Below are 25,325 nucleotides of genomic sequence, written 5' to 3'. Positions count from 1 at the left end.
AGAAATTCATACAGGTTTAGAACAACATGAGGATGAGTAAATGATGACAGAATTTTCATTTTAAAGTGAACTATTCCTTTAATGATATATTACATTTTTATATACACTTTAATTATAGCCTAGTATTTGATTATTGTGTATATTTTTTGTAAATTTAAAATAAATTTTAGTACAAAAGTGTTTCATAAAAATGTGTGCATGCACATTTCACGAAACAAATTTGTGTGTAAGCTTGTTAAGTGAATGAGACCCAGTGTGTTTTCATGTCCTCTATTGCACTTATGAATTGATTTGGAGCTTAAACTAATTTTTCAATAAAAAAATTATATTCTGCCATTTACCTTAATTTTGCACTGCAAAAAATAAATGCCTTAGTGTTTTTGTCTTGGTTTTCAGTATAAATATCTAAGAATTCTTGTTAACTAAAATAAATGAAGAAAATCAAGAGGTTAATACTTTTCAATGGGTGGTTCAATGGTATTTCATGCATTCTGACTTATTAACACAGTTATAGAGTTGTTTCCTCATGCTTAACGTAGGCAAAGTGTTAAAAATGCAGTTGGGTTGCAGAGTATTTCTGTGCCAAATGCACTTCGCCAGAAATCGCACAAGTTTTGGAAAGTTTTTCCATTTACGGGCACAGCTGATGTTTCAGGGGTTTCTATACGCATCACTTATTTTTATAGGCACGTTCCCTGGAAAACCCCGCCCACCCGTCAATCAGCGGGAGACGCTAGAACTTACAAACATCACATCACGTGACAGCTTTGTTTAATTTCAAGACTCAACAATGGCACGAATGAACAATGTGTTTTTGGATGTAAGGAGAAGAAAGCCAGCCTTATGAAAACAATAGATACATTTTTTTTTATCCGGGGTAGCAACAGAGTTTTGCGTGTGTTTGATTCACTTGATTTTAGTGAAAAGTCCCAACCAGGTCATGAGTTGCATGCGGTAAGTAAAACTTCTGTGTTATGTTGTAAATAGGAGCCCAAAATGAAGTTCATAAGGGTTTCTTACAATATGGAAGCAAGTAGTTTGTAGAAAGCATTTTCTTTGTGTGAGTGAACTAGGAACAGACAAACAGATATACAAGAGCAACTAAATCTGTCATGCAGACAGTACAGAAAAACATGACTGTAAAATGAAGTATTTATTATACTGTGTTTTTTCCAAAGGCTGCTTTGAGCTGAACGCACTTGAGCTTCTATCAGGTAATCACATCATAATGATGCTGGTGTGAGTCCACAGCCTTTGAAGTGTGTACAATAAAACACAACCATTTATCGCTTTGCCAAACTTCTTTAACAATCTAAACCTAGAACCATGCCTGACACACAACTTTCAAGTGCGCATAGAAGAACAAAACAATGTATACATTTTCAAAAACAAAAAGCAAATAAACAGCAGCAGACCTAGAGGGATAATACAGTAAGTAATGTGATTATTAATTTTGTCAAGATGGGCAAAATTAGGATGGTACTGTAAAAAGTGCAATGCCAGCAGGCATTTTTTCACATTTTTGTAGTGTGTGTCTGTTAAGAAGAGGTTTTAAGACTTTGCTCCACAGGAATCTGGATTGTGCTGCCTGGAGAGGAAGGCGGCTTTTCTGTAAACACACTGTAAAAACACCAATTAATGAAATACTTAAACCAATATTCTTGTTTGGGCTTAGTTGAGAAGACAAATTATTTTAAGTTTGCATAAATCTATTTTTAAAACATTAAAGGCATTCCATGCAGTTTGATGTTTTTGTCAAACAGCGACCCCTAGAGTCACTGGGGAAAACTTGCAACTGTCGTAATTTCGCACGCCCACTCTGTACGTACCTGTTAGGATAGTGTTGGGCGTGAGATGGACTTCGAAGATAATGACCAGGGAATGTTTCACAGTTTCATACAAATATTAGGCTACTGCATGTCTACTAAACTACAGATGATGGTAATAGGATAATATGAAGTTTATGCCAAGTGTAGAGTAGGCATATAATAATAAAAGTAGCCTACCGCGTTTGCTGGCTTATTACGTTTTTACAAGATTGCAGCTTAATCACAAGTAAACAGTCTATAGTCTAACGTTATGTCTACTGTATAATTTCATTTGTTTTTTAATTGTAATGTAAACATTACAAAATGTATTGACAAAGTTAATTGTATACGTTGCATTATTTCATAACATTGGCCGTTATTCGTTGGCCATAAGCAATCGAAATTAGACAAATGACTACGTACACATCACAACACAACACTTGAGTTTAGATGGCCAAAAAAAACATGTAAGAGAAACGAGTGTTTGTTAGCAAGTCTGCTAAATGCTCTTATGATCGTAAGCTAGCTAGACCCTTGTTGAAGTTATTTTACTGGTCTAATTATCAACACTGGATGAATGAACAGCTTAGTAAAAAAATACACACTACAAGCAAGCGCAACCACATACAACATAGACCGCAAACAAATTTACAAATAAAAGATTTACTTACTTGTCCATCAACAAGATCGCCAGATCAGCATCCCTTTTGCATCCAGGGCTGTCTATTAGCTCACGCCAACGAGTAAAAACCTGACCGCGTGGGACTCTTGTCCGGTTCCTAACTCGGTCAGATTCTCTTTTTCGCTTTCTACTCTCTTCCGAACGGATTTTCTTAGCTGTTTCCCTCATCGAGCATCACGTCTCAAATGCGCGCGTGCAGTTGTTGTTACAGGCTTGTTGTTACAGGCTTGTTTGACTTCGTGCAGCGCTGCAGGAACCAACAGCCGGATGACGTCAAAGTGCCGTCTCGGATCATTCTCGCGGTACTTTTACGTCATCCGACTACCGGTTCTTGCAGCGCTGCACGAAGTCGAACAAGCCTAACGTGTGTGACGTCGTTGCCGTAAAGCAAGTCGTGATTCTCGCGAGATTTGTCAGGGGCGGTTCTCTCAAGCTTGCATTGCTGGTTTTGGTAGCGGCGTCCTTCCCGAGCTTCAACAGGGGGATGATTCGCCATACTATGACTTCGTTTACCATCGAAATGACTTTGAAGCTGTTATATTAAGGTAAAATAACTGCATAGTGTGTCTTTAAATTAATGGTTGTTTTTAAATTCAGTCAACATTCAGAATGACTAGTGTTGACTGAACTAATTAAGACAAATCTGGTCGATATGTGGACTTATGACAGATGTTTCCTGACAGCAAAATGCTCATAATATTACTGTTATTTGGTCACAAAATGTAGTTGTAAGAGTTTTTCAGGTGTGAATGTATGTGCTTAAAGTTTAAATATGCGGTTGGTTAATAAAGATAAATAATAAAGATAGTAAAAATGTGCTTGAAAGCTTTCGGAGATGAGCTCCAGAGGATTACAGTGACCTTAGCGCTCACACCCCGCCCAATGCAGCCTCACCAAGTCCTTCAGATATCGACCACTGGCTCTGATATCTCTTTGGCGTTTAAACATGGGATTTAATTCATTTTCATTCCTTATACTTCATAATGAAAGGATTTTGTTTTATATCGTATTTTAGTATTACACTTAATTGATATTGCAGTTGAGTGATGTATCATGCGAGTTACTCTGCTGTCCCATTCGTTATAACCGGACTGCGTCCTGCCTGGGAGTTTGTACTGGCTGTAATAGTCAGAGAAACTCAGAGAAATAGTTCCAATACCATAACAATTTAAAATAAAACTTCTAAATACACCCGTGTGTGTGTGTGTGTGTGTGTGTGTGTGCGTTTTGAATTTTAAATGTAGGATCTGGATCACAGATCTTTTCATTTGAGATCAATCCGTGTATAACTGCCAGAATCACTTTCTTGCCACCATTTTCACAGAAGCCGTTTTTAAAAGTTCATGTCAGGTAAGTGGAGGTAAATAAATGATCATTTTAGACTATATTAATTGACAACAACGCAAATACTTCAATGTTTTTGTAAATATATATATAAATGTGTGTTATATGTTATGTGTCCGTAATTAACACTACTCATTTACATTTATGCATTTGGCAGATGCTTTTATCTAAAGCAGTGAATTCATTTTGCACATAATTGATAACAAGCTGCATGTGCTATATTTCAATAAAATTTCAATGCAAACACATCTGTCTATCTGCCTGCTTGCCTATCTGTCTTTCACAGACATCTTCAGTTCTGCTGTGAACATGCACATAGACACCCAGTACCATCACTCCCTATACGCAGATTACGCAGTTTGCGTAGGGCACCAACTCCCCCGGGGGCACCATTTCGGTTGCTTAGAAAATAAAAACTTTTCATTTTGTATAAACATGATTCACAACAACATACATGCACATTATATACAGCATTTTGCGGTGAGTAAGCAGATGACGTAACGTGTCACCGCCACCTGACTGCAAATTATTAAATGTGTGTTCAATGGCGCTGTGCAGATCGATCCGCGAAAAACATTAAGGTACCGAGAGTGACAGGAAAACAAGCCTAGAAGTCTGCTCTCGCGATACTTTAATATTATATGCCATCCGTTTGCACGTCACAATTGATGGGCAGCTATGCCCGGGAAGAGACAGCATTCTTTCTTCAAATAGTACCAACTTCTGCTTTTTTTAATAGACATCTGGTGTTTTCTTAAAGCTGAATTTTAATTTACATACAAGACATTTAGTAATTCTCCAAAATTACTTGGATTTATACTGACATGTAGTATTAGCTTTGTTACATTAAATTAAGCTAAAGTCCATTTGCTACACGGGTACAGATGCAGAAATGGTATAATATTGCAAATTTGTATAAATATAGTTTGTGTTGCTGTCAAAATACAATTATAAATGATAACAATAGCATTTTAATAAAGTTCCATTCTCACACATATTAAAGTTGTGTGTGATTTTTTTTAAACTAAAAAGCGTACCACAGTAAAAGTCAGCTTAGGGCACCCATTTGGCCAGCAGCAGCCCTGGTGACTCCATGCTAACAAAAAACAGATACTTTCTCAATTGACCTTGTGCTCTTTAAAAGGGCCGTCACGTTTACTGTACATTAAGTGTGTGTGTGTGGTTAGGACTATTAGATTTTCATTATGGTTTCCAAAGTCTTGTTTTAGCTAGGGATCTGTCACACCTCCGTTAGTAGGCAGATCAATGGATTGACTGCAAGTATCAGAAAACACGGCCATGAATTCATCTGCTGGTGGTTTTTAGATGTTGTGTGATGGGGGGCTGTTTACGTTACATAAGTTAGGACCTTTTGCGCACCACCCCATATAATGACCTTAGATCATCATATTGGCTCATTTTCTGGCCCAGGACAGGCAATACATGCAGCTTCCAAGAGTTCGGGTGCATCTACAGTATACGGTATCATGTCAAGGGTAAACAAAGTCATGTTCCCAGATGGCAGAAAAAAGCATTACTGAGGAAGAACTAGAATGCTGGACTTTCAAAATTGGTACATTTCTTATAAAAGCTGTTGGTCAAACTCTCATACTGCCGAAAGTCAGGCTGTATGATGATATTCAGTAAAGTGTGAGGCTGCTGACTATATTCTCTCATGTGTTTTAAGACCTCACCGCTCTCTTTCAGTCACCTATTTTTCGAACCACCATTACGGAAAAAGAATTTAAAAAAAAACAGAGGATGGGGGAAAAACGTAACTTTCATCTCAGCAGAAGAAAGAAAAATAGAATCACTAAATCCATCCACATGCCTGACTTGTCTAAATCTGATTTTCTGCTATTAAGCTCCATTTCCCTCTCTCAATCTGCCACTTTGAGGTGATGGGGAGGTGACTTTGATCATACTCTCCCACTGTTTTTCTCTCTGTAATCCATGACCAAAAATAATGGGATTTGGTGTATCTCCAAATGACAGAGAAACCAGTTGACAAAAATTAACACGTTTCCATGGACAAAAATGTAAAGAAAACAATGACAAAAGCATCCCAAAACAGAAAAGATTTTTAAAAAACTAGAGTAAATATTGCAATGTTAAACAGAAGCTAAAAATAGTAACACATTAAAAAAAGACAACTTCAGAACTTTGGGCAAAATGACAGCTGACAGGCGTGCCGTGGGGGAGCCGGGTGTATTGATGGGTCTTTGAAGTGATCGTGGTGTGTTTGCTGCATTTTGGGAGACAGTGGCGGCCATGTTTTCAGAGCCTGATTGACTCTAATCTCTCCTGTTACTGCTAAATGAAAATCTTGTACAAATCTTGGCATAGTGTTTGAATTTGTAACCTTATGCTACCTGTCTCGACTCCAGGTGACAATTCATGTAAGAATGGATTCATGAACAGTTTACAGAAATGTTATTTTTTCATGTTTTAATCAATGTATGCATACTAGGGCTGTTACATAATATTAAATACTATCCATCTTAAAATGACCATAAACTGAGGGATGACATTACCTTGATTGTGTCGATCGATTGCTGTCGACAGCAATTAAGTGTAAAATGATGTTGACTATGCTGTCACAATCATAGAATCATTTTAAGCTTAAGTTGGATTTAATATTAAACATTTCTTTAAATGAAAGGAGTAAAAATTGTCATCGTATTTTATGGCTTTGGCAAGCGGTCTAGAATAGTGCTCTTTCAGTCGTCTGTAAAACTGGCTTAGCAATAATTAGGAGTGTGACGCGATTTTAAAATGAGGTGAAATGCTGTCTTGTGATATCTAGGTTTGGGTATCTTTTTAATTCTAGCGATTATGATTATCAAATCCAGTTCTTATCCATTCCTGGTTCCGATTCCAATATTTTTAGTATACAGTAAGATGGTGTCAAACCCTGACAAAAGGTGGCTGTATACAGCTCCAAATGATTGGATTTTCGAAAAACATTTAATTCCTTTTAGGACGGTTTCACATTTGGTGCGATTGCCTGGTCCGAACCAGAATTCGATTGCTCCCCCCTCCCCATGCCCCCCATGGACTGTGTTCACATATTATTTTTGCATCCGAACCGCGGTAGGCTTGCATCATCAAGCTGCAGCCGGCGCGTTCTCATGTTGCTTGGCAACCGCTGTAAACGAGAAGACGACAAGAGTGATTGACGAACTCCAAGCAGAGAGATGATTTCTGTATGCCTCCGCAAAAATTGACGTCGGCGGACAGACCGTTGTCATCGAAACGACTTTAGTATGTTTGGGGCAGACAGACGCAAGTGCGTTTCTGTATTATTTCTTTAAAAACAAAACCAAAGGTTTAAAAAAAATAAGAACAAAAGTTAAGCAAGCATTCTATGCATTTTGTTGTCAAGGTAAGTGCACGCACACAAACACACACGTCTGTTTTGGTGGGACATTCCATATAATACGTAATTAACAATGGTTCACTTCCGTGATTTGGTACGATTGCGCTCACATTAGCAGCGAACCGATCTGGAGTTCACATTAAACGAACCCCAGACCACCCTTTTTAAGCGGACTCGAGTACGTTTCGCGGGTGCGCACCCGAGTTCGGAAGACAGCGTTCACATCATCCAAATGTACCGAACTCTGATGTCAATCGAACCCGGGTGCGCACCAAAAGTGCTAATGTGAAAACGCCCTTATATTAACATCTGAAACCTTTCTCAAAGAACTCACACCTACCCCCAAGACAACCAACCACCCTGTGGGGAGACAGAAGTCTCACACCCCACATCATCACTGTGTGATAGCAATATGAAATGTTTCAATGTGGTACATTTGGGTTTATTAATATGACAACAGAATTCAATGTTAAAAGTGTAACAATAACAGTAGGCAAACTTCAATCAATGCTGGGAGACAACCCCCAGCTTAACCCCGTGGGGTCCAAAAACGTTTTGACGTGTTTTCTCCTTATCATAGAAGAATCAACTTAAAATATTCCATCATTAATAATCATAAACTTACGTATTTGACATCATTTGAAACTGTAAAGGGTCTTCTTTAATTTGTGTACATTCACAATAACAATAGATCTTTGTGTTTTTGTCAAATAAAGAAAATAAACAGGGTGTGCATTCTGACATTTCTGTCTCCGCCAGCTGTCTCTCAAAACACGTTCCAAAAATCAATTGAAACTCTGCGAATATTCGTCACACAAACATTATACACATATCCAAAGAAAGCCTGAAATGTTTACTTTTAAACAAGCTAATTATAATCGAAAACAAATATTTCCTGTTTATATAATCTGCACTGAAGTAAAGAGAGTACTGTTTTTCCTGGCTGAGCACATTATCTTTAATGCGGTCACGCCCACAGGCGGTACACGCTGTTGACATGGTAATGAAGAGACGAGCAGTTCAAACAATTACAAACAAAGCGTAGAGTTTTATCAGATTTAAATACTTTACCGTCATTTATGTCTGGACATTGAGGAATAAAGGCGTTTATCTTTGACGTTAACGTTACCTTAGAAGAACAACAATGGAAGACGCACTGGAGGAGGATATATTTCTGAAGTAAGTAACTTATTTATCCTCATTTATATTTGCTATCATGTAATATGCTTATGGCTTGTGCAGTTCAGCCTACATAAGCAACCTCAGCAGACTGCACGCTTCGGATTGAAAAACTTTTGCATTGTATACAAACGAGGACGCGTGATCTCATGTAATGGCGGATATCTGTTACATGCTGTACAGTGTTAACACAGTTATTCACTTATATCGTTCATGGCAACTTTCAGTAAGGCTGCACTGCAGGATCTTTTAAGTGTGTGCAGTAATATTATATTGTTTACATGCAAGGCAATTCGATACATTGCGCTTTACAAGCGACACCAATTTTTCTGAGCGCCGCATTGTTTACATGGAGACACGAGCTTGTGCACATGGACGCCATACGCGATGTGTTTTTAAAGTTCATACGCGCTTACAGAAACGCGTTTAAAACAGAAGCTAGACAATAAGGGGATGGACATCTGAAAACAGCTTTTTATAAAACTAATCACTGCAGATGTTTATCTGAGATGTTCTGAATTTAGTTTATAATGATGTTTATAGTGATATTTACCCATCAGTTATGTATGTAAGGGTATTTCTGTGGGCAATTTATGCTAACAGCTGTTTGTAACTCTCTTACAGGTTTGCATCACTTTCATCAGTACAAAACTATGAAGTCAGTGTCGGCGCCAGAGAATACAGAATGAGCGGGCCTCCTGTTTTACTGTGGGGGCACCTGGTTCATCTTATTATTTTATTATTATTATTACTACATGGCACTGTAAAATGCTTGGTACTGATTGGCCAGTCGCAACATTTAAAGGTATTTTATTCCTTGAACAACCGCCTGAAACACAGCCTAACCCGGGTACTGCGAGCGAGTCACGTTAACAGAGACAGTTACGAATTAATACAGAATAAATATGCATAATTAATCACGTATATGAGATTGTATTTACAATGATTAAACCGAACGTTCGTCTTTTGACTTTTTACTTGTTTTAACGCGTCTGGAAACGTTTTCCCAGAAGGTTTGTATTTCTTTAAAATAAGCTAATAAAAGACATCAAATCAAAATGTTATGTCTATATATTTAATCATATAGCAACTAGCCGTGAAATTAGCGGGATTGTTACAGCCAGCCAAGTTGTTAAATAAATCCCTCACTATAGTAAAACCATAACTTATAAAGACGTTAAAGTGCAAGACTGGATAACTCACGCAAATCATAAAGACCAGTACATAACCAAATAACAGCAAAAGAAAACAATGTTACTGACATATCTAACACCAGAATGAACTATGCGTTTTAGCTTCAGAAGAGCTGCAGGCGACGAGAGGACTTTTTTCAACTTTTTAAGAAGGTCCTTTTATTTGTCGCGAAATTTCTTCGTCTTGCTCAAATGCCAAGACTTACAAGTATACATTATTCAGACAGAAAATGAGTTCTCACGCATGGCGATTGAGCCCCCGAACGTGACAGTGGCTGCGTGTATGTAACTGGCTGACTATGTTAGCATTGCATTGTGGGTTAGTATTTTAATTATTATTTTTTATTAATTATACTCCGAATTTTAATCAGTATTCATTGTGTAACCAAATGCATTTGCAGCACATTTTTTTAATTATTAAGTTCATTGTTATTTTGAGAAGTAAGGGGGCACAGTGACTCAAGTGGCCGGGCCATGCCCCCTAGGGCCCGCTCGTGGCGCCGACACTGTATGAAGTGGAAAACATATTCATACTTTTTGGACATAAAGTTATATGGTAACATGAGCCACACGAAGTTTACAGCTCTGTTGTGTATCAGTTTATACAAGTTAAGTTTTTGAATAAGGTTTGTTTCCAAATAAACTGAAAATGTCCTACTGACTTTCATTTCTATTTTGATTATATTGTTAACTTCTTAATAAACCTCGAACAAACATGTATACATTTATTTGTCCTCACATTCTTTAATGTAATTTCCTCTCACATTCCTGCCTCATTATGCAGCTCATTGTTTGCCAGCTGTCAATCAATCCTTCTCGCATACGGCCCCTCTAAACAAAAAGTGTCTTACAAGTTCTAAATCAATATATTGTTTTATGTGAATGAGTAAGCAGACTGATTTTCACATCATTTTAAAGAAAAAACTCTAGACTACTAGATTCTGTTTAGAAAAGTCTTGTAAAAACATGTTTAGTATGGGTTTTGCGGACTTATACCAGTGACTTAAAAATTCAGCTTTTTTAAAAACCATGCATAAACATTTTTCTCTCAAAAATACAAACATGTACATACATGTAGCTCATATAATATTGTAGCCCAGTTTGTGGTGAACGCAGTGTTATGAGACACTTGCCATTAATATGTTTAAAGCAACTGAAAAAGACCAAATGTAAGAGCATGTCAGAACCTCTGCCAGTGTCACAAAATGGTCGGACCCCAGAGGGTTAAACCTGTCCACCAATTACCCTCTGTATGCATATTAGGCAAAACCCCTAAGTTCACAACAACCAATTACTACCAAAGATCTATCATTATCACCGAGTAGCATTGATTTTTAATTGCAGTCTCTCTGCAAACCCAGCATGTTTTACCCGCATGATTCGGAACTTCCTTAAAAATAAACTTCCACCACGCATTCCTAATATCAGATTCCGAGGGAAAGATATGCGACTGTGTTCTTCCACAACCAAGCACTGTATAATATTTTGCAACAACATGTTTGCTGCTTGGACACTCCAATTACTTAACACCAATTACTTAATTATCAATTACCAAAATAATTCTTAGTTACAGTCCTAGATTAGTTAAAACATTAAAAAATTATGTGATTTCAGTTTTCCATTTTTATCATTAAGGATTTCTTAAAAAGTGTAAAGAATCTTGTCTCTTTTCTCTCCTAGTCTTTGTCTCTATGAAGAAAATGTAAAATATCACATCAAACCTGTGCTGCACACCTTGTTACCATGGTAATCTCGTCCACATACAAAAGAGACCCACGTGTGACAGGACACAAAGTACAGCGGAATTATCAGGCTGTGTCTGATCCATCTATCCCTTCAATACACAATAACCTAAATTACAAAGACAACACAAGTAGGTTCCTGAATTTTTTTAAAGGATACATGGTGGCAGAAGAAGTTTATGAACAATACCACACAGGTCTATGGTCTGGGCTCACTCTTATGTCTCATGTGCCTCACTGGGCTCAGTCCATCAGGGTGGGTTGGATTTGTGCCTTTTTTCAGGGCAATCCCTTGGGCCTCCGGCTCCAGAGTGCATGGAAAACACAAGTGGAACCAGCCACATGCTGTTCACTGCCTACAAGCTACAGTTTGCCATGCTGCTTATCCTTTCATGAAATCACTGATCACAACTCTAAACTTGCATCATCTGACAAACATCAATCACTCTCCTCTGCCAACAGTTCAAAGAGTAAAGAAATATTCTCTTGTTGCCTGCTTGGCCTGCTTACTATTGTATAATAGAAAAAGTCAGAATTATTGAAACGTCACCAAGGAAAGAGGTCCAAAAAGAGCTCTGTAAACTAAACACATTTGGGTTGAATATGGCAAACCCATACAAATGCAAATCAAAATCCTGCAAACAATTTCTGCTGATTTGGCACTGCCTTACAACATCCCTCTAATCCTAAAGTTAAAGGAAAAGTTCATGCACTGTCACCATTTACTATCTCTCCTGTCATTCTAAACTTGTATGATTGAATATGTTGAACAAAAAAATTTTAAGGAATAATAAATATTTTCCAACAAATAAAAGTGGTTTAACATGCATAAAGATGGATGATCATTGACATTTTCATGTGCATTTCAGAACTTTAGATTGACATTCTGAGAAGCTACCATCATAGCACAACAATCATACAGTATAATATACTCGAGCTTGACAGACCCAGTCTCTATCCTGCTTTATATGAAAAGAGCATTCAAGTTATTCTTCAAAAGCTCCACAGAGAAGAGAAAGTCATACGGGTTTGGACAACATGAAGCTGGGTGGATGATTTTTTTTTTTAATGAACTATTTCTTTAACAAGTGGTTGGAGCTAAGGGCTATGAGGGTGTGTGGACGGAGATGAGTAGAACCAAACACGAGTGATGATGAGTATTTAATGAACACTGCTCACTCAACAGGGATTTATAAGATACACTATCATATATGAATACTGGCCTTCTCAGGTGAATGCCCCCATGATACTGTATAAACAGCCTCCATGGGTTATTTTCTACCTGCCTTGGCAGGTGTTTGAATGTTAAAATCTGATTTGTCTGTAGCTGGCATCAGTCGGTTTCAGACACTGACAGCTTGTCTAAGGCGAATCACACAAACAGATGTGCAGTAAATGTTTCCACTCATTTGCAATTTTGAATGTCACTTTTTCTATCTCTATCTAGTTGCTTCTACTTGCCCTGTCTGTGGTCTAGTGGCAACCAATTCACAGAGAGACGTCCTTCAAAAGCAGTGCCCTGAAGACCAACAAACAAAACTGCCTCTGCTGATGGCAGTTTGAAAAACATGAACATTGACATGGTGTGTCTACAGATGCTAAAATATCTTTTTCCAGACATATCCAACTCTAAACGGGTGAACTGTTGGCAGCCATGTTGTTGTTTACAGTTGTAAGACACCATTGCAATGTTATGGTTATCATCGGGTCAACTATTGCGCATTCTAGTCCTGTCATGTATATACACAGGGGAAAACAATTTAGAGGATTCAGTTTCACATATAAATGCGCTTTCCGATATGTGCACATTTATTTAAATCCGAAAAGACCCTCAGACTAGCAAACCCCCTGTAAGAGCTTATATTCACACAGGCATTATGAGAAATCACTAAAATCAAACTGACAACCTCTCGTATAAATTCACTTAAAAATGTATTTTTATCTTTTATCATGTTTACAACAACATAAGGGTCAGTCAATGATAACAGAATTTTTACTTTTGGGTGAATTATCATTTTAATTCAGTCATTAAAGTTTCAAAGTCTGCTAAAGTTACTGATCTTAAAATAGGTCTGAACTTAATGCTTTAACAGAGAAGTCTGCAGTATTTCAGCAAAAGTAAAGGCTTGACTCGGCAATTAAGAGAAAACTTCACAGCTAGTGAAGAGTTATACGGCAATCTGCATTTCCGCTATTATTACCCAACTTATAAAACCTGTAAGTATTCTTTTAGGGCAAACAGTTCAAACCCTGTGTATAGGTGCTGATCATATAATTAGAATAAAATCAAAAAGTTGATTTATTTTACTAATTCCATTCAAAAAGTGAAGTGAAACTTGTTTATTATATTCATTCATCACACACAGACTGATATATTTCAAATGTTTATTTCTTTTAATTTTGATGATTATAACTGACAACTAAGGAAAATGCCAAATTCAGTATCTCATAAAATTTAAATATTGTGAAAAGGTTCAATACTGAGACACCTGGTACCACACTCTAATCAGCTAATTAACTCAAAACACCTGCAAAGACCTTTAAATGGTCTCTCAGTCCAGTTCTGTAGGCTACACAATCATTGGGGGAAGACTGCTGACATGACAGTTGTCCAAAAGATAACCACTGACACCTGTCACAAGAAGGGCAAGACACAAAAGGTCAATGCAAAAGAGGCTGGCTGTTCACAGAGCTCTGTGTCCAAGCACATAAATAGAGAGGCGAAGGGAAGGAAAAGATGTGGTAAAATAGTGATTTTCCTTAGTTGTCCATTATAATCATCAAAATTAAAAGAAATAAAAATTTGAAATATATCAGTCTGTGTAATGAATGAATATAATATACAAGTTTCACTTTATCAATAGAATTAGAAATAAATCAACTTTTTGGTGATATTCTAATTATATGACCAGCACCTGTATGTTTTGAGGATCACTCTGAATCTGATCTCTACCAAAAGTCCTTAAAAAATTGAATTATCTCAGCTTTATGGCAACTTTTTTGGTGGGGAAAGAGTTAATATTATCACTTTTGATTATTTTAGCCCACAGTCTTTCCAAACAACGGTGTCTTTCATGAATACACATTCACAGATTTATTGGATTTTTCTCTACTTTTTTCTTAGGGATCTGTAAGATGTCTTTAAACTGTGGCTAGTCATTTGAAGAGCAACTGACTGCTGAGGACGGCACAAAAATTTAAGTTTAAAACAAGTCAGGTTGAAAAGAATCTGAGGGCCTGAAAACTTCAAAATAACTTCACTTTTATCTTTCTAAAGCCTTTTCACACAGAGATTACGGAACATACACAGAAAATGCGTCCGGGATCGTTTGGTTTTTGGTTCATGCACACTGCCAATGATTTTCCAGAATCTATGCATGCATTCACACACAAACCTTAAAAATCCAGTAAAAACATGTGGCGCATTAAAAGCACTTGGTAGATTTTCTCCACAGCGTCTGAAGTTTGCTAATTATTCATGATTTCTCTCAAGAGAAACCACACGCGTGCATTTTTGTTTATGATAAGATTATAAGCAGGGTACCCCCAGGATTGTCAAACCTAAATTCAAAGCTTTTTAAGACCTTTTTAATACCACTTCAAATGAAATTTAATAACTACATCGCACCCATTCGGGTAGAAAAAATCATTTTAAATAAAGTAATATACCTCCAATAATTACAATTTACAAGTATTTGAACATTCATGACAACATGCCTGTGAAAGCAATAATAGACATAGATAAACGTTTTTGCATTTTCCTTGCCCAGAGTTGCACTCAGATTGGTCCTGAATCGCTTCTAAGCTAAGACTCCTACATAAAAGTTGTTAAACTAAATTAGGAGCTCTCTGAAAGGATCCTAAGATGCTTTAAGAATACGGCCCATGGCTTGAAATGTTATGAAACACTTGCATGTGTGTGAGTCAAAGGCTTTGCAAATCCCCTGAGGATAGAGCGGCTTTACTCCAGAGAAACGAGGGGCTGTTTACACTTGGTATTAAGATGTTGACGACGCTAAAGAAAGGTGTAAACGATGCTCAAAACGTTTTGAGCTTGTCCACTTTCGACCACCTTAAACCACATTCAGAGGCAGTTGAAAACCCTTTCGATCGGATTGCTTTTGTAGTGTAAACGCAAATGTGGTTGAATGCATTCGTACAGCCATACGAGACCGCCTTTTCTCCACCTATTTATGTAATCTGAAGTACCGAGCACAATGTTTTACATCTTTTCTAACTTCTAGCACAAACACACGGTGTACAGCGCTATCTTTAGGCTTTCATTGATAAAACTAAGGTGGCTGATCTCTGCGTCTTTCATTAGTTTCATTTTGCGATATATATGTACAAAACACTGTGCAGCATGTTTACTTGCAATCCAAGCAGTGGACTCTGACATAATATAAGTTCATGTCCATTTAAACTCGTTATTACTCCTGCTCGCGTTTCAATCACAGCGGGGGACTCGCTCACAGTCTACAGACCACCCTCTCAGTAATCAGGACAACAGTCGTCAAAAGTAGACAAAAGAGATGGATTTAAATACCAGGTGTAAACACAATGTCTTTCTCTCATCCACTTGATCTGATCGACAAAAAACACAGCTTAATACCAAATGTTAACATCATCCGAGTCTTATGTCATGCCTCTGGCCAAAAACGCATCCATATCCTTCTCTACATTAGCATGGTCTCTCACACAGAACTGTGCTAAACTCATCTATACCATATTTACCCTATTTGAGCAATCATGACATATTTCATAACAGCCAGTACATACAAATGAACTGCATCGCAGCATTCAGTTACTGATGGCCAGGGGCGTCGTTAGGCCATTATTCTTTTCAACCCCCGTAAAAATGTTGCTATGTTAGCTCCATAAGGGATTCGTGATCACTTTAGTTCCTTTAAAATTTCATTTGAAAACGGCAGCAGGGCAGACTTCGTCTCTTTCCCCTCTGTGACTTTCAGCACGTTCAGCCCATCTATGCCAGAGGTCCCCAAACACCGGGTCGCGACACAGTACCGGGTCGTGGACAAGTTGCCACCGGGTCGCAAGAACGTCCCGAAAAAACGTTTGTATAATAGCCACGTAATCGCTTAATCGAGTATTTTGTACTTTAAGAGCCGACTTCAAATAACAAATCATTTCTACTTTTGTACAGACACAATACAACAAAATCGATCAAAGAATTGCGGAGGTATGACTTTATGAATCATTTGCAAATGTACGTCGCAAATCATGTTGAAACGCGGAGACGTTCAAGTGTGTGACATCGCAAATGACTGAAAAGTAATTATTTTTTTCTTCTTTAAAACAACTTCAGAATTATCCATTGATCGTAGCACCATGATCAAAATAAACTATTAGGCTAATAATATTTTAACGGCTACACTTTTAACGTAGGTTTGAAAGGAACATAAACAGTCCTGTGTCAATCATCATTAAAATCATATGGTAAACGTGAGTCTCCGTTCCTCTGCGCCCAGCCGCAATTCTTCTGGCATCTTTCCTTCTTCACTGCATTTTTCTTCTGTTCTGTTACTTGGAATTGGGGCTCGAGCCCGACCAAGATTCGAAAACAGCAAGCCAAGTTCATTTAGGTTTCATTAATTATTAAGGCTAAATGGGCAGGCAAACTAGTAAAAACAATAAAAGAAAAAAAAAACAATCCGCCAAAATATGGTTTTACACGTCTTTAGAAAATATACTATAGCCTAAATCAGGGGTGCCCAACCCTGTTTCTGGAGGGCTACCGTCCTGCAGATTTTAGCTCCAACCCCAATCAAACACAGCTGAAGCAGCTAATCAAGGTGTTCAGGGTTGCTTGATAATTACAGACAGGTGTGTTGGAGCTGGGTTGGACCTGAAGTCTGCAGGACGGTAGCCCTCCAGGAGCAGGGTTGGGCACCCCTGGCCTAAATAAAGCAGTTATTAATTTTCCTAATGCATGGTTGTTATCTTTACTTCCGTTTAAAACGTACATTTCGAAAAGGAGGATTTTCAGCACTTTGTTTGAACAGCAACTCAGCAACCCCAATACCCCCCCCCCCAATCTCACTCCCGGTCCACAATTTTTTTTTAAGCTGAAACCGGTCCGCGGTGAAAAAAAGGTTGGGGACCTCTGATCTATGCAATACGGTGGAATACTCTAATGGTGCATTCACACCAACCGCGGTACAGGTGGCAAAAACGCCACCTGGAACTCGAGCAATCATTTCATTCACATTTCCAACACCAAATAATTGTAAACATGTGAATGACAAATATCTGAGATGCAAGTCAAGAGATTTCATCTGTGTGTCAGGGTTTCATCTCAGATTGGTTGGGATGAAGGCAAAAACAGTGAATGATTCTGTAAACAAGTCTTACGTGTCAGTTTAAAACTGGAAAAGCAAGACGTAATTCTCTTCTGATGGGGATTTATGCACAGTGATGTACTCACATATGGTTCCAAAATGGAAGACTCCCAGGATTTATGAAGGGGCCAAGTGGAACGTTAATGTGCCGCAGATGTCCTGGGGGAGAGTGCAGTGAGCGGAGGTGCATGTGTTTAATGAAAACTGATGGCTTTGATGGGTCTAATCAGGATTACCCTTTGATCAATAGCACCTCGACTAGTTTCTGGCTAACCTGTGATGGATTACAGCAGCTTCTTCAGCTGGGATCAAGAGATTTATAAAGGACCTCCGGTGTATCGCTCGACTACTGTAGGTCTCCATTAAGAACCAGAGAAAATAGTGACTAACGCGTTTACTAAGAAATAAGGCCAAACACACACCACCAATGAACATGATCCATGCACCAACAGGTGAGAAGCCGGTGACCCAGTTTAATCCAGTTAAGGTCTTTTTTTGTGATTACTGTTTTCTACATAAAATCATCCTATAAAGAACATTACTGTAAACATATAACTTTGATATCTTTATTACTGACTGAGTAAGATTTAAATTAAAGTGCAATCAATGAGTGAAATCCGCTCATCGTTAAATTATGACATGTGTTTATTTGCCACGTTACACTGGTAATGTTTTGCCGCTGGCTTAAATGTTTAGCTCCACCCTTCTGCTAATATGTAAAAAAAATCACTGACCACCGAATGCAAAAAAATTCACTTTGTTTTTAATAGTTTAAATGCACCCATCATCCAGTTGATTCATCTGGTTGGTGCAGATGTTCAGTCTGAACACTACTCACAGTATTTATACTACAAAATAGTGTTGGGCGATATGCCCCATTGTGAGATCATCTTATTGTCAGCCTGTGAAATTACAACACACGTTAGTATCGGGGAGCAGGGCAATAGTTCACTCATTTATTTATTTTCTATTTTATACTGATTTATGACAAGGCACATTATTGGTGGACAAAAAAGATGCAACACTGTCACGACCGCAACTTTCTAAAAACTGATTCCATGAATCCTGCCCAACATATCCTGCATGCAAGGGAACGGGAACAACACACACACCGGTTTTAAACCCTTTGGCGCCTAACAACCTCTCTAGTGCAAGAAAATGACAGAGCAGCACGTATTACAAGCTGATGTGCGAGTCCAAATCATGTGCATTACAAGTTCACTTGCGAGGAGTTTCAGGTCGGAGCAAGAGTCCAATACGCGCGCAATACAAGTCCAGGTCCTTGCGAGAAGGAATCCGCTCATGTTACAAGCTCTCTTGCCCAAAATAAAGCCCACAAACCCTCTCATGCAAGGAAAAGCACGCAATTCGATTGATAGTAATGTTGAAACATCATAGTATCGTCTATCTGCACAACCCTACTACAGTATTTAATAGAATAGTGCAAAAGTAAAAGAAATTGGGACATTTATAGCCTGACGTTGTCATACTTGATTCTAGTCAGAATTTGAGTCTGATACCGCTCCATTGGGTTATGATTATGAGGCGTGTCTCAACCGAAAAATGCCTCTGCACTCAATTGGATAGACTCACGACCAATCAAAGCAATGGAGTGTGTGACGTATGTTGAAATGCCGTCTTTTGCAGCCTGAGCGAACTGATAGTTATTTCGCTACAATGACACATTTTGATTATACTAAGTCTGAGTTAGCGAACGTACATCAACACCTACTATGTTTACATTATTTCATTTATTTCACAACATTTTGTATTAACTAAGTCATACAGTCAGACTATCTCTTACCATTTGTACGTTAGGTGAACTTCATCCACTACGATACCCATTACGTTGGCTTGAAAAATATCAGAGCCTAGCATGTCCCTTCACTTATTCAGCAGCCACGATTCCGGGCTTCCGAAAAGAAGCTGGCAACGACCACTAATTATATCCATTTCGTCGTGCACGGCGAGTTGCATCGCCGTGATACCCATTTCAGTTGCTTCTTTAACTTTGTCCTCCATAAGTGTGACCAAAGGAGAAACAACAATGACAATAGGGTTTTCATGTCCCGTCTTCATAGCGACCATCGGAGCTAGCTGATAAATGAAACGTTTGCCGAATCCCGTAGGAAGGACGGCAAAAACATCTTTCCGATCAACAAATGCCTTGATCGTGTTTCTCTGTACCTCTTTTAAAATCAATGCTCTGTCGACATCTTTTAGAACAGACTTAATGTCAGAATCCACATACACATCTAAATTCTACAGCTGCAGCCATTTCGTTGTAAACAGATTCAACACACGCGCTCTTTGGTGACGTGGTTGATTACGTTACTGTTGATCATCTGTCCATCATCGTAGAAACCCAGAGAAACCCCAGACCGATCTTCCCGTCCTCAAAATGTTGTGGGTGGGGCTAAGATCGGCTGGCACCCAGGCTAGGACATTTATGTAGTCTGAAACCATTTGATAGATTTTTGAGAGGAACATTTTTAAAACTCATTCTTGCTTAAATTGGATTCCGTTATGGATCATGAAATACCTTGAGGTCGGTGATGCCAAACACCAGACATGTATCTAAATTTGTGTCATTAAAATTAAATTTGCTTGGGCAAATTTAGTGTTTATGTGCTTTATGATATCACCATGGAAGTTTTGCAGGCAAAGATAAGAGTTTTATGGATCCACAGCCTGTCTGAGACATCCCATCACGCTCTCATCCTTGTGTTACCCTGCAAGTTATGTGACTATAATAGCAATTTTGCATTGACGCTTAGTAAGTAGGCACACAAACCTTTTCTTGAATCAGCTCTCTTTCGGCCTTGTGGGTCTTCTCCAGGTCCAGTCGCACCTGATCCATCTCGGATCGCAGATGCTTTAAAGCCATCTGCTGGTCCTTAGCGGCCCGCTGACGCTCCTCTTCCATCAGCAGGCCTAACTCCATCAGCTGCTGTTTCTTCTGACTGTGAGCTGCTAACAGCTCATTCCTTAATGAATGCACCTGGGCCTTGAGCTCAGAGATGGTCTGGTAAAAAACACAAATAGTGATATTCATTAAGATCAGCAGAAGGGCTTGTGTGGAATACTGAATCTGGGTGGGGAAATTTCACACTTATGCCACAAAATTGAAATGAACAGAAGAGCAAAAGAGAGAGAACAAAAGCGGGAAAACCAAGCAAGCGGGACCAGAGGAGTATTCGTGCCCGTTCTATCCAGGGAGAGGAAAACAAGACACCACTGCCTCTGATCTCTGAACCACAAGAGTTCAACATCAAAGCTTGACATTCCACAAAGGTCAGTGGCTTGATCTAATGAGCAAAATTAGCTTAAATCAAAGGTCAGTTACTCATGGGGGCGAGGTTCTCTTACAACTTCTTATTCGAGGAAGCTGACATAAGACAAATAAACTCAACAAGACAGTATAATGGTGAGCTGTTGAATTCATGTGAAGAAAGGAAAGAAGATGAGGAAATCTGAGATGTGATGTTAAAATGATCCTTTGCCAAACCTGTCATTCAGAACGTAAAGAACTGCCCAGACAAAATGATAAATGGTTTCAACTGGTTAGCTTTGAACTTCACGACCAACTTAAAGAAATGCTGATGGCCAGGAAGTCTGAAAAGTTAATGGGATGCTCCACAAACACAAACGTTTATATGTAGACACATTATGAAGTTCATTTAAAGACTATCCGACACGTGTACAGAATCAGTATAAATACACATTCAAAGAACAATTAAATGAAGCTAACAGCTGTAGATACACACCAGTAGACCTTATGTGCCAGTACTAATAATTGATATCAAACACCACTAGAGCATTTAAGCCGCACGCAGACTCCTATGGCGGTCGTTATATTTGCTCCTTGCGCTCTCAGTGGTCCCTGGGAGGAGCCTGCTAAACTGCATCACGTGTCCTGCCTTCTGGAAAAGCATCTGAAGTTGTTTGTGGGCACTTGGGGGAATAGTAGGAAACTTCAAAGCCTGTCGCGAAAACACCCAGATGCCGAGACTGGTCCAATGTGGCCAGAGCGGCAGCGCACCAGCCCACATGCCTCTGTGACGGCACAAAGCTATTAGATCTCGGCTCTGAGGAGCCTTTAATCTATAATTCCCTCTTAAACTGGACTTTGGGAAGAATTTTCTGATGCATCTTTCATGGGCCTGCACGTGCTTTTAGGAGAAAAATGAAAGCCGAGAAACTACAAAACTTCGAAATCGTTTTTTAAGAATTGTTTTAAAAGAATGGCAATGCAGGACAGTGTGTGGTATATTTATTAGTGTTTTCTTATTGATCTTGTTGAATTCATGAGATTCATTGCATAAGATACGAAAGACAAAATATTTTGGGGAAGTGAAATCAGTTTAAAAGAACAGAAGATTTTGTGATTAGAAATTAAACAGTAAGAGCAGCGTCGACTGTATTTAGCTGCAGTGTAGAGATGACATCTATAAAGGTCTTATAATGTATGTGTGGATCTTCTTCATTTGCTAATGTCTGGCCAGAGATTAAACCTACTTTTTATTACTATGCATGGGCCCATCTGACAGTGAAAGCCTGTCTGCAGTGACCCACCACTGTTCTGATGGTGGGGCTCCGTGTTTTTCACAGCAAAAAATAACATTTGATACCAAGACAATGTCTTACTGGTTACAGTATGTTTACACTAATCCAGATACATTTGAAAACAGTTTTTTGCATTTCTAAACATATTAGTTTGAACAAGGCAACAGTCTGGTCTATTTTGGAGCAATCCTTAAGACAGCCACATGACTAGAAATATGAGAGAATATTTAGAAACTGATATTTTAATGACTTCCCACTATCATAGTGGAAAGAAAATGAAATTGTAACGCACATCAAAAATATTGTAAATGTATAAACATTTGTTTGATTTATAAGCTTTTTTCTTATGGGGGTCAACAAAATGTTGCCAAGGTCAGAAATTACTGTTATTAATATCTTTGTGGAAACATTTTGTCCCTACAACATTTGGTAGGGATTACCATGTACACAAAGACTTTAGCATACGTGGTTTCCATAGATATACATTTCTATCACCTTTCGCCTGACACTCACAGAAAAACTTTGGCAATTCTGAATTTAAACTAGGAATGCACCGAATATTCGGCCACCAAACATTTTCAGCCGAAAGACTTACCGAACCAATACGGCCGAAATGTTGTGATGGCGCATACAGAAACCGCGACCTGCATGTGTTTGTCTGAAGCAACATGTCTGCATTGTGTACTATTTCAGTATCCCTGTGTCTCAATTCGTTCCCTAGCATTCGAGGTGTTAATCAGTATCGTGTATGCAGGTTTGGGCACTGATAAGGACTCTAGCTCACTTGACATTGGGACACTGTTCACTTATTATCCTGTGACGTTACTGCTTAAGCGCGTTGTGATCAATCACATTGATTTATTCTTTGAAAACTTTAATATTAATTTATGCAACTGCAATGCCTTGATTTTAGTAAAGTTAATAATCATAGCCGTAAATGCAATTGTTTTAATAATTGGCATCATTTCCTTCTGTGTTTCGGTTTTCAGCCCTTGTTTCCTCTTTTTTTGGTTTTTGGATAAGAATTTTAATTTCGGTGCATACCTAATTTAAACCTTATGCTTTATAAAACACAGGAAATTTATGTTGTAATACCAATGAACTACCAATGTGTGTGTACATATATATGGGTTTTGCCACTTTGTAAATAAATTCACCCTCTGGGGCACTTTGCTTGAGCTATCCTCATCATGTGATTCTTCACCCAGTTACTATGTGCGTGTGTGTAGGGAAGAGCGGGGCACAAACTAACGCTTTTTTGCTTTGGCTCTATCATTCGATAAATATTTAAGTTTGATTAATCAGTTTTTTACACAATCAACCAGTAGTGGAGTGGCCATCGGGAGAGTCTGGACATTTCCCGGTAGTCTGGTAGTGTTTTGAGGCTGCGAGGGCCGGTCTGATAATAGTTATACATTGCAGGTTATACAGCAACCCCGTCTGGCGGCCGCTTCCCGCTGACCAATTGTGCAGCATCTCTGCTCAACACAGTATATAAAATTGCTCAACCCGTTCGGCAGGTCCAACCATGTCTAGGATTTTTTAAAATATATGTGCATCAGTGAGCGGCCCTCCCCTAATGGCATAGCCTGTCGGCCTTTGATGTAAAAAGCCGCGCCGCCAATTGCTTGTTTATTGCAGTACATATGCGGTCGGATCTGTCACGCGGATAGACTATTTGATAGACTAGTAAGTGTGGATTAAGAATGTTTAAAATTTCTAGCCTGGTGATCAGGACATGAATGGATCAAATCAGCACATTTGCAAATGTTTATCTCCATATGGCTATATCATATATACAAATTAGAAGGGTAACTTTGCAGTATCACATTATATATTTCCTACTATGTGATTTCCATATTATAGACTGCGTGGCAATAAATATCCTCACATCATTATTATTTCTCAAAACTTTGACAAAAATTATTTTCAAAGGAACTGTATTCTTACATTCAAAGATTCAAATATGCACACATTATTCTGCATATAACGGCAATGAATGTCTTATATGGCAATACATATTCTATAACTTAACATAACAGCATATTGAAAGAAATAAACAGAAGCAGGATTGGCATTTATAAATGTATTATTTTTACCAGAAAAAACGCAATATTACTGAAATAAACTCTGAGGTAAATGCGCCAAACACGTTAAAATAAATAAGCAATAACATTACTAATAAAAAATATTATTAGCTCTCAAAACTATATGAAAAAATGATATTTAAAGGAAATATTCTTACAGTTATTCAAAGATGCACACATTATTCCATATTACTCACATTTATGAGCACGTTCATCTCTGGCCTTGCTCTGTTATGTAATAGCTGATTGACAGGTGCGCATATCGGTCTTTCAAACTGGTATCATTTTGACTCATTTAGGAACATTAGCCATGATTTAATGATTTTATTATTATTATGAAAATTGTTTTTTTGGCAGATTGATAACGATTTGTATAACCCTAGTTTTACTACAAATACAAGACCTTTTTTTTTACCACGGAGGGCCGGTGGTATACAAAATTTCCCGGTAGATTTTTTGGTCCCACTCCGCCCCTGCAATCAACACACACATCTCTGCTACAAATTAACACTTAAAGTTTGTTTGTGGGACCTACCCTTATTGTACAACATGGGGCTACTTGTAACAAACTGAGGGTACTACACCTGCTAGAAAATTTATATAATACAAATAATAATTTAATAAAATTCTGTCTATACACTAAAGGTGGAAATTGTTTATTATCTGCCTATGATAAATAGATGTCCTTATATAATTCATCAATGCATATAAATAGATTTTTTTTAAAGGGCTGAACAATTAAGACATAATTGGGGGTTATTTATCCTGATATTGTATTAACAATTATCATTTTGATGAATAATATTTACTTTGTTTTCATTTCATTATTTTATATCTGAGTAACACTTTGTTACAACTAACCCCGCTGTGTAAAATCAGGTAAACAAGCTTCAGCTGGTTCAAACGCGCTGCAAGAGTGCTTATTCGGTCCAAGAAGTATGATCACATAAGCCCAATTTTGCCATGTTTACACTGGTTTACAAGTT

At 38.2% G+C, this 25,325-nt stretch overlaps 1 protein-coding gene across 3 annotated transcripts in view; it reads right to left on the bottom strand.

Moving 5' to 3' along the window:
• Nucleotides 1-25,325, bottom strand: part of cep112 (centrosomal protein 112) — a 256,249-nt gene that overhangs the window by 60,754 nt on the left and 170,170 nt on the right. For all 3 annotated transcript variants that reach the window (XM_073814087.1, XM_073814085.1, XM_073814086.1), the window contains one exon: nucleotides 20,481-20,711. In XM_073814087.1, coding sequence (XP_073670188.1) covers nucleotides 20,481-20,711 — 231 coding nt within the window. The remainder of the gene's footprint in view (nucleotides 1-20,480; nucleotides 20,712-25,325) is intronic.

Source organism: Paramisgurnus dabryanus, chromosome 3, assembly GCF_030506205.2.
Source record: "Paramisgurnus dabryanus chromosome 3, PD_genome_1.1, whole genome shotgun sequence".
In the NCBI taxonomy this organism is placed as follows: Eukaryota; Metazoa; Chordata; class Actinopteri; order Cypriniformes; family Cobitidae; genus Paramisgurnus; species Paramisgurnus dabryanus.
Note: the sequence above shows the minus strand (reverse complement) of the source record. Positions and strands in the feature narration are given on the sequence as shown.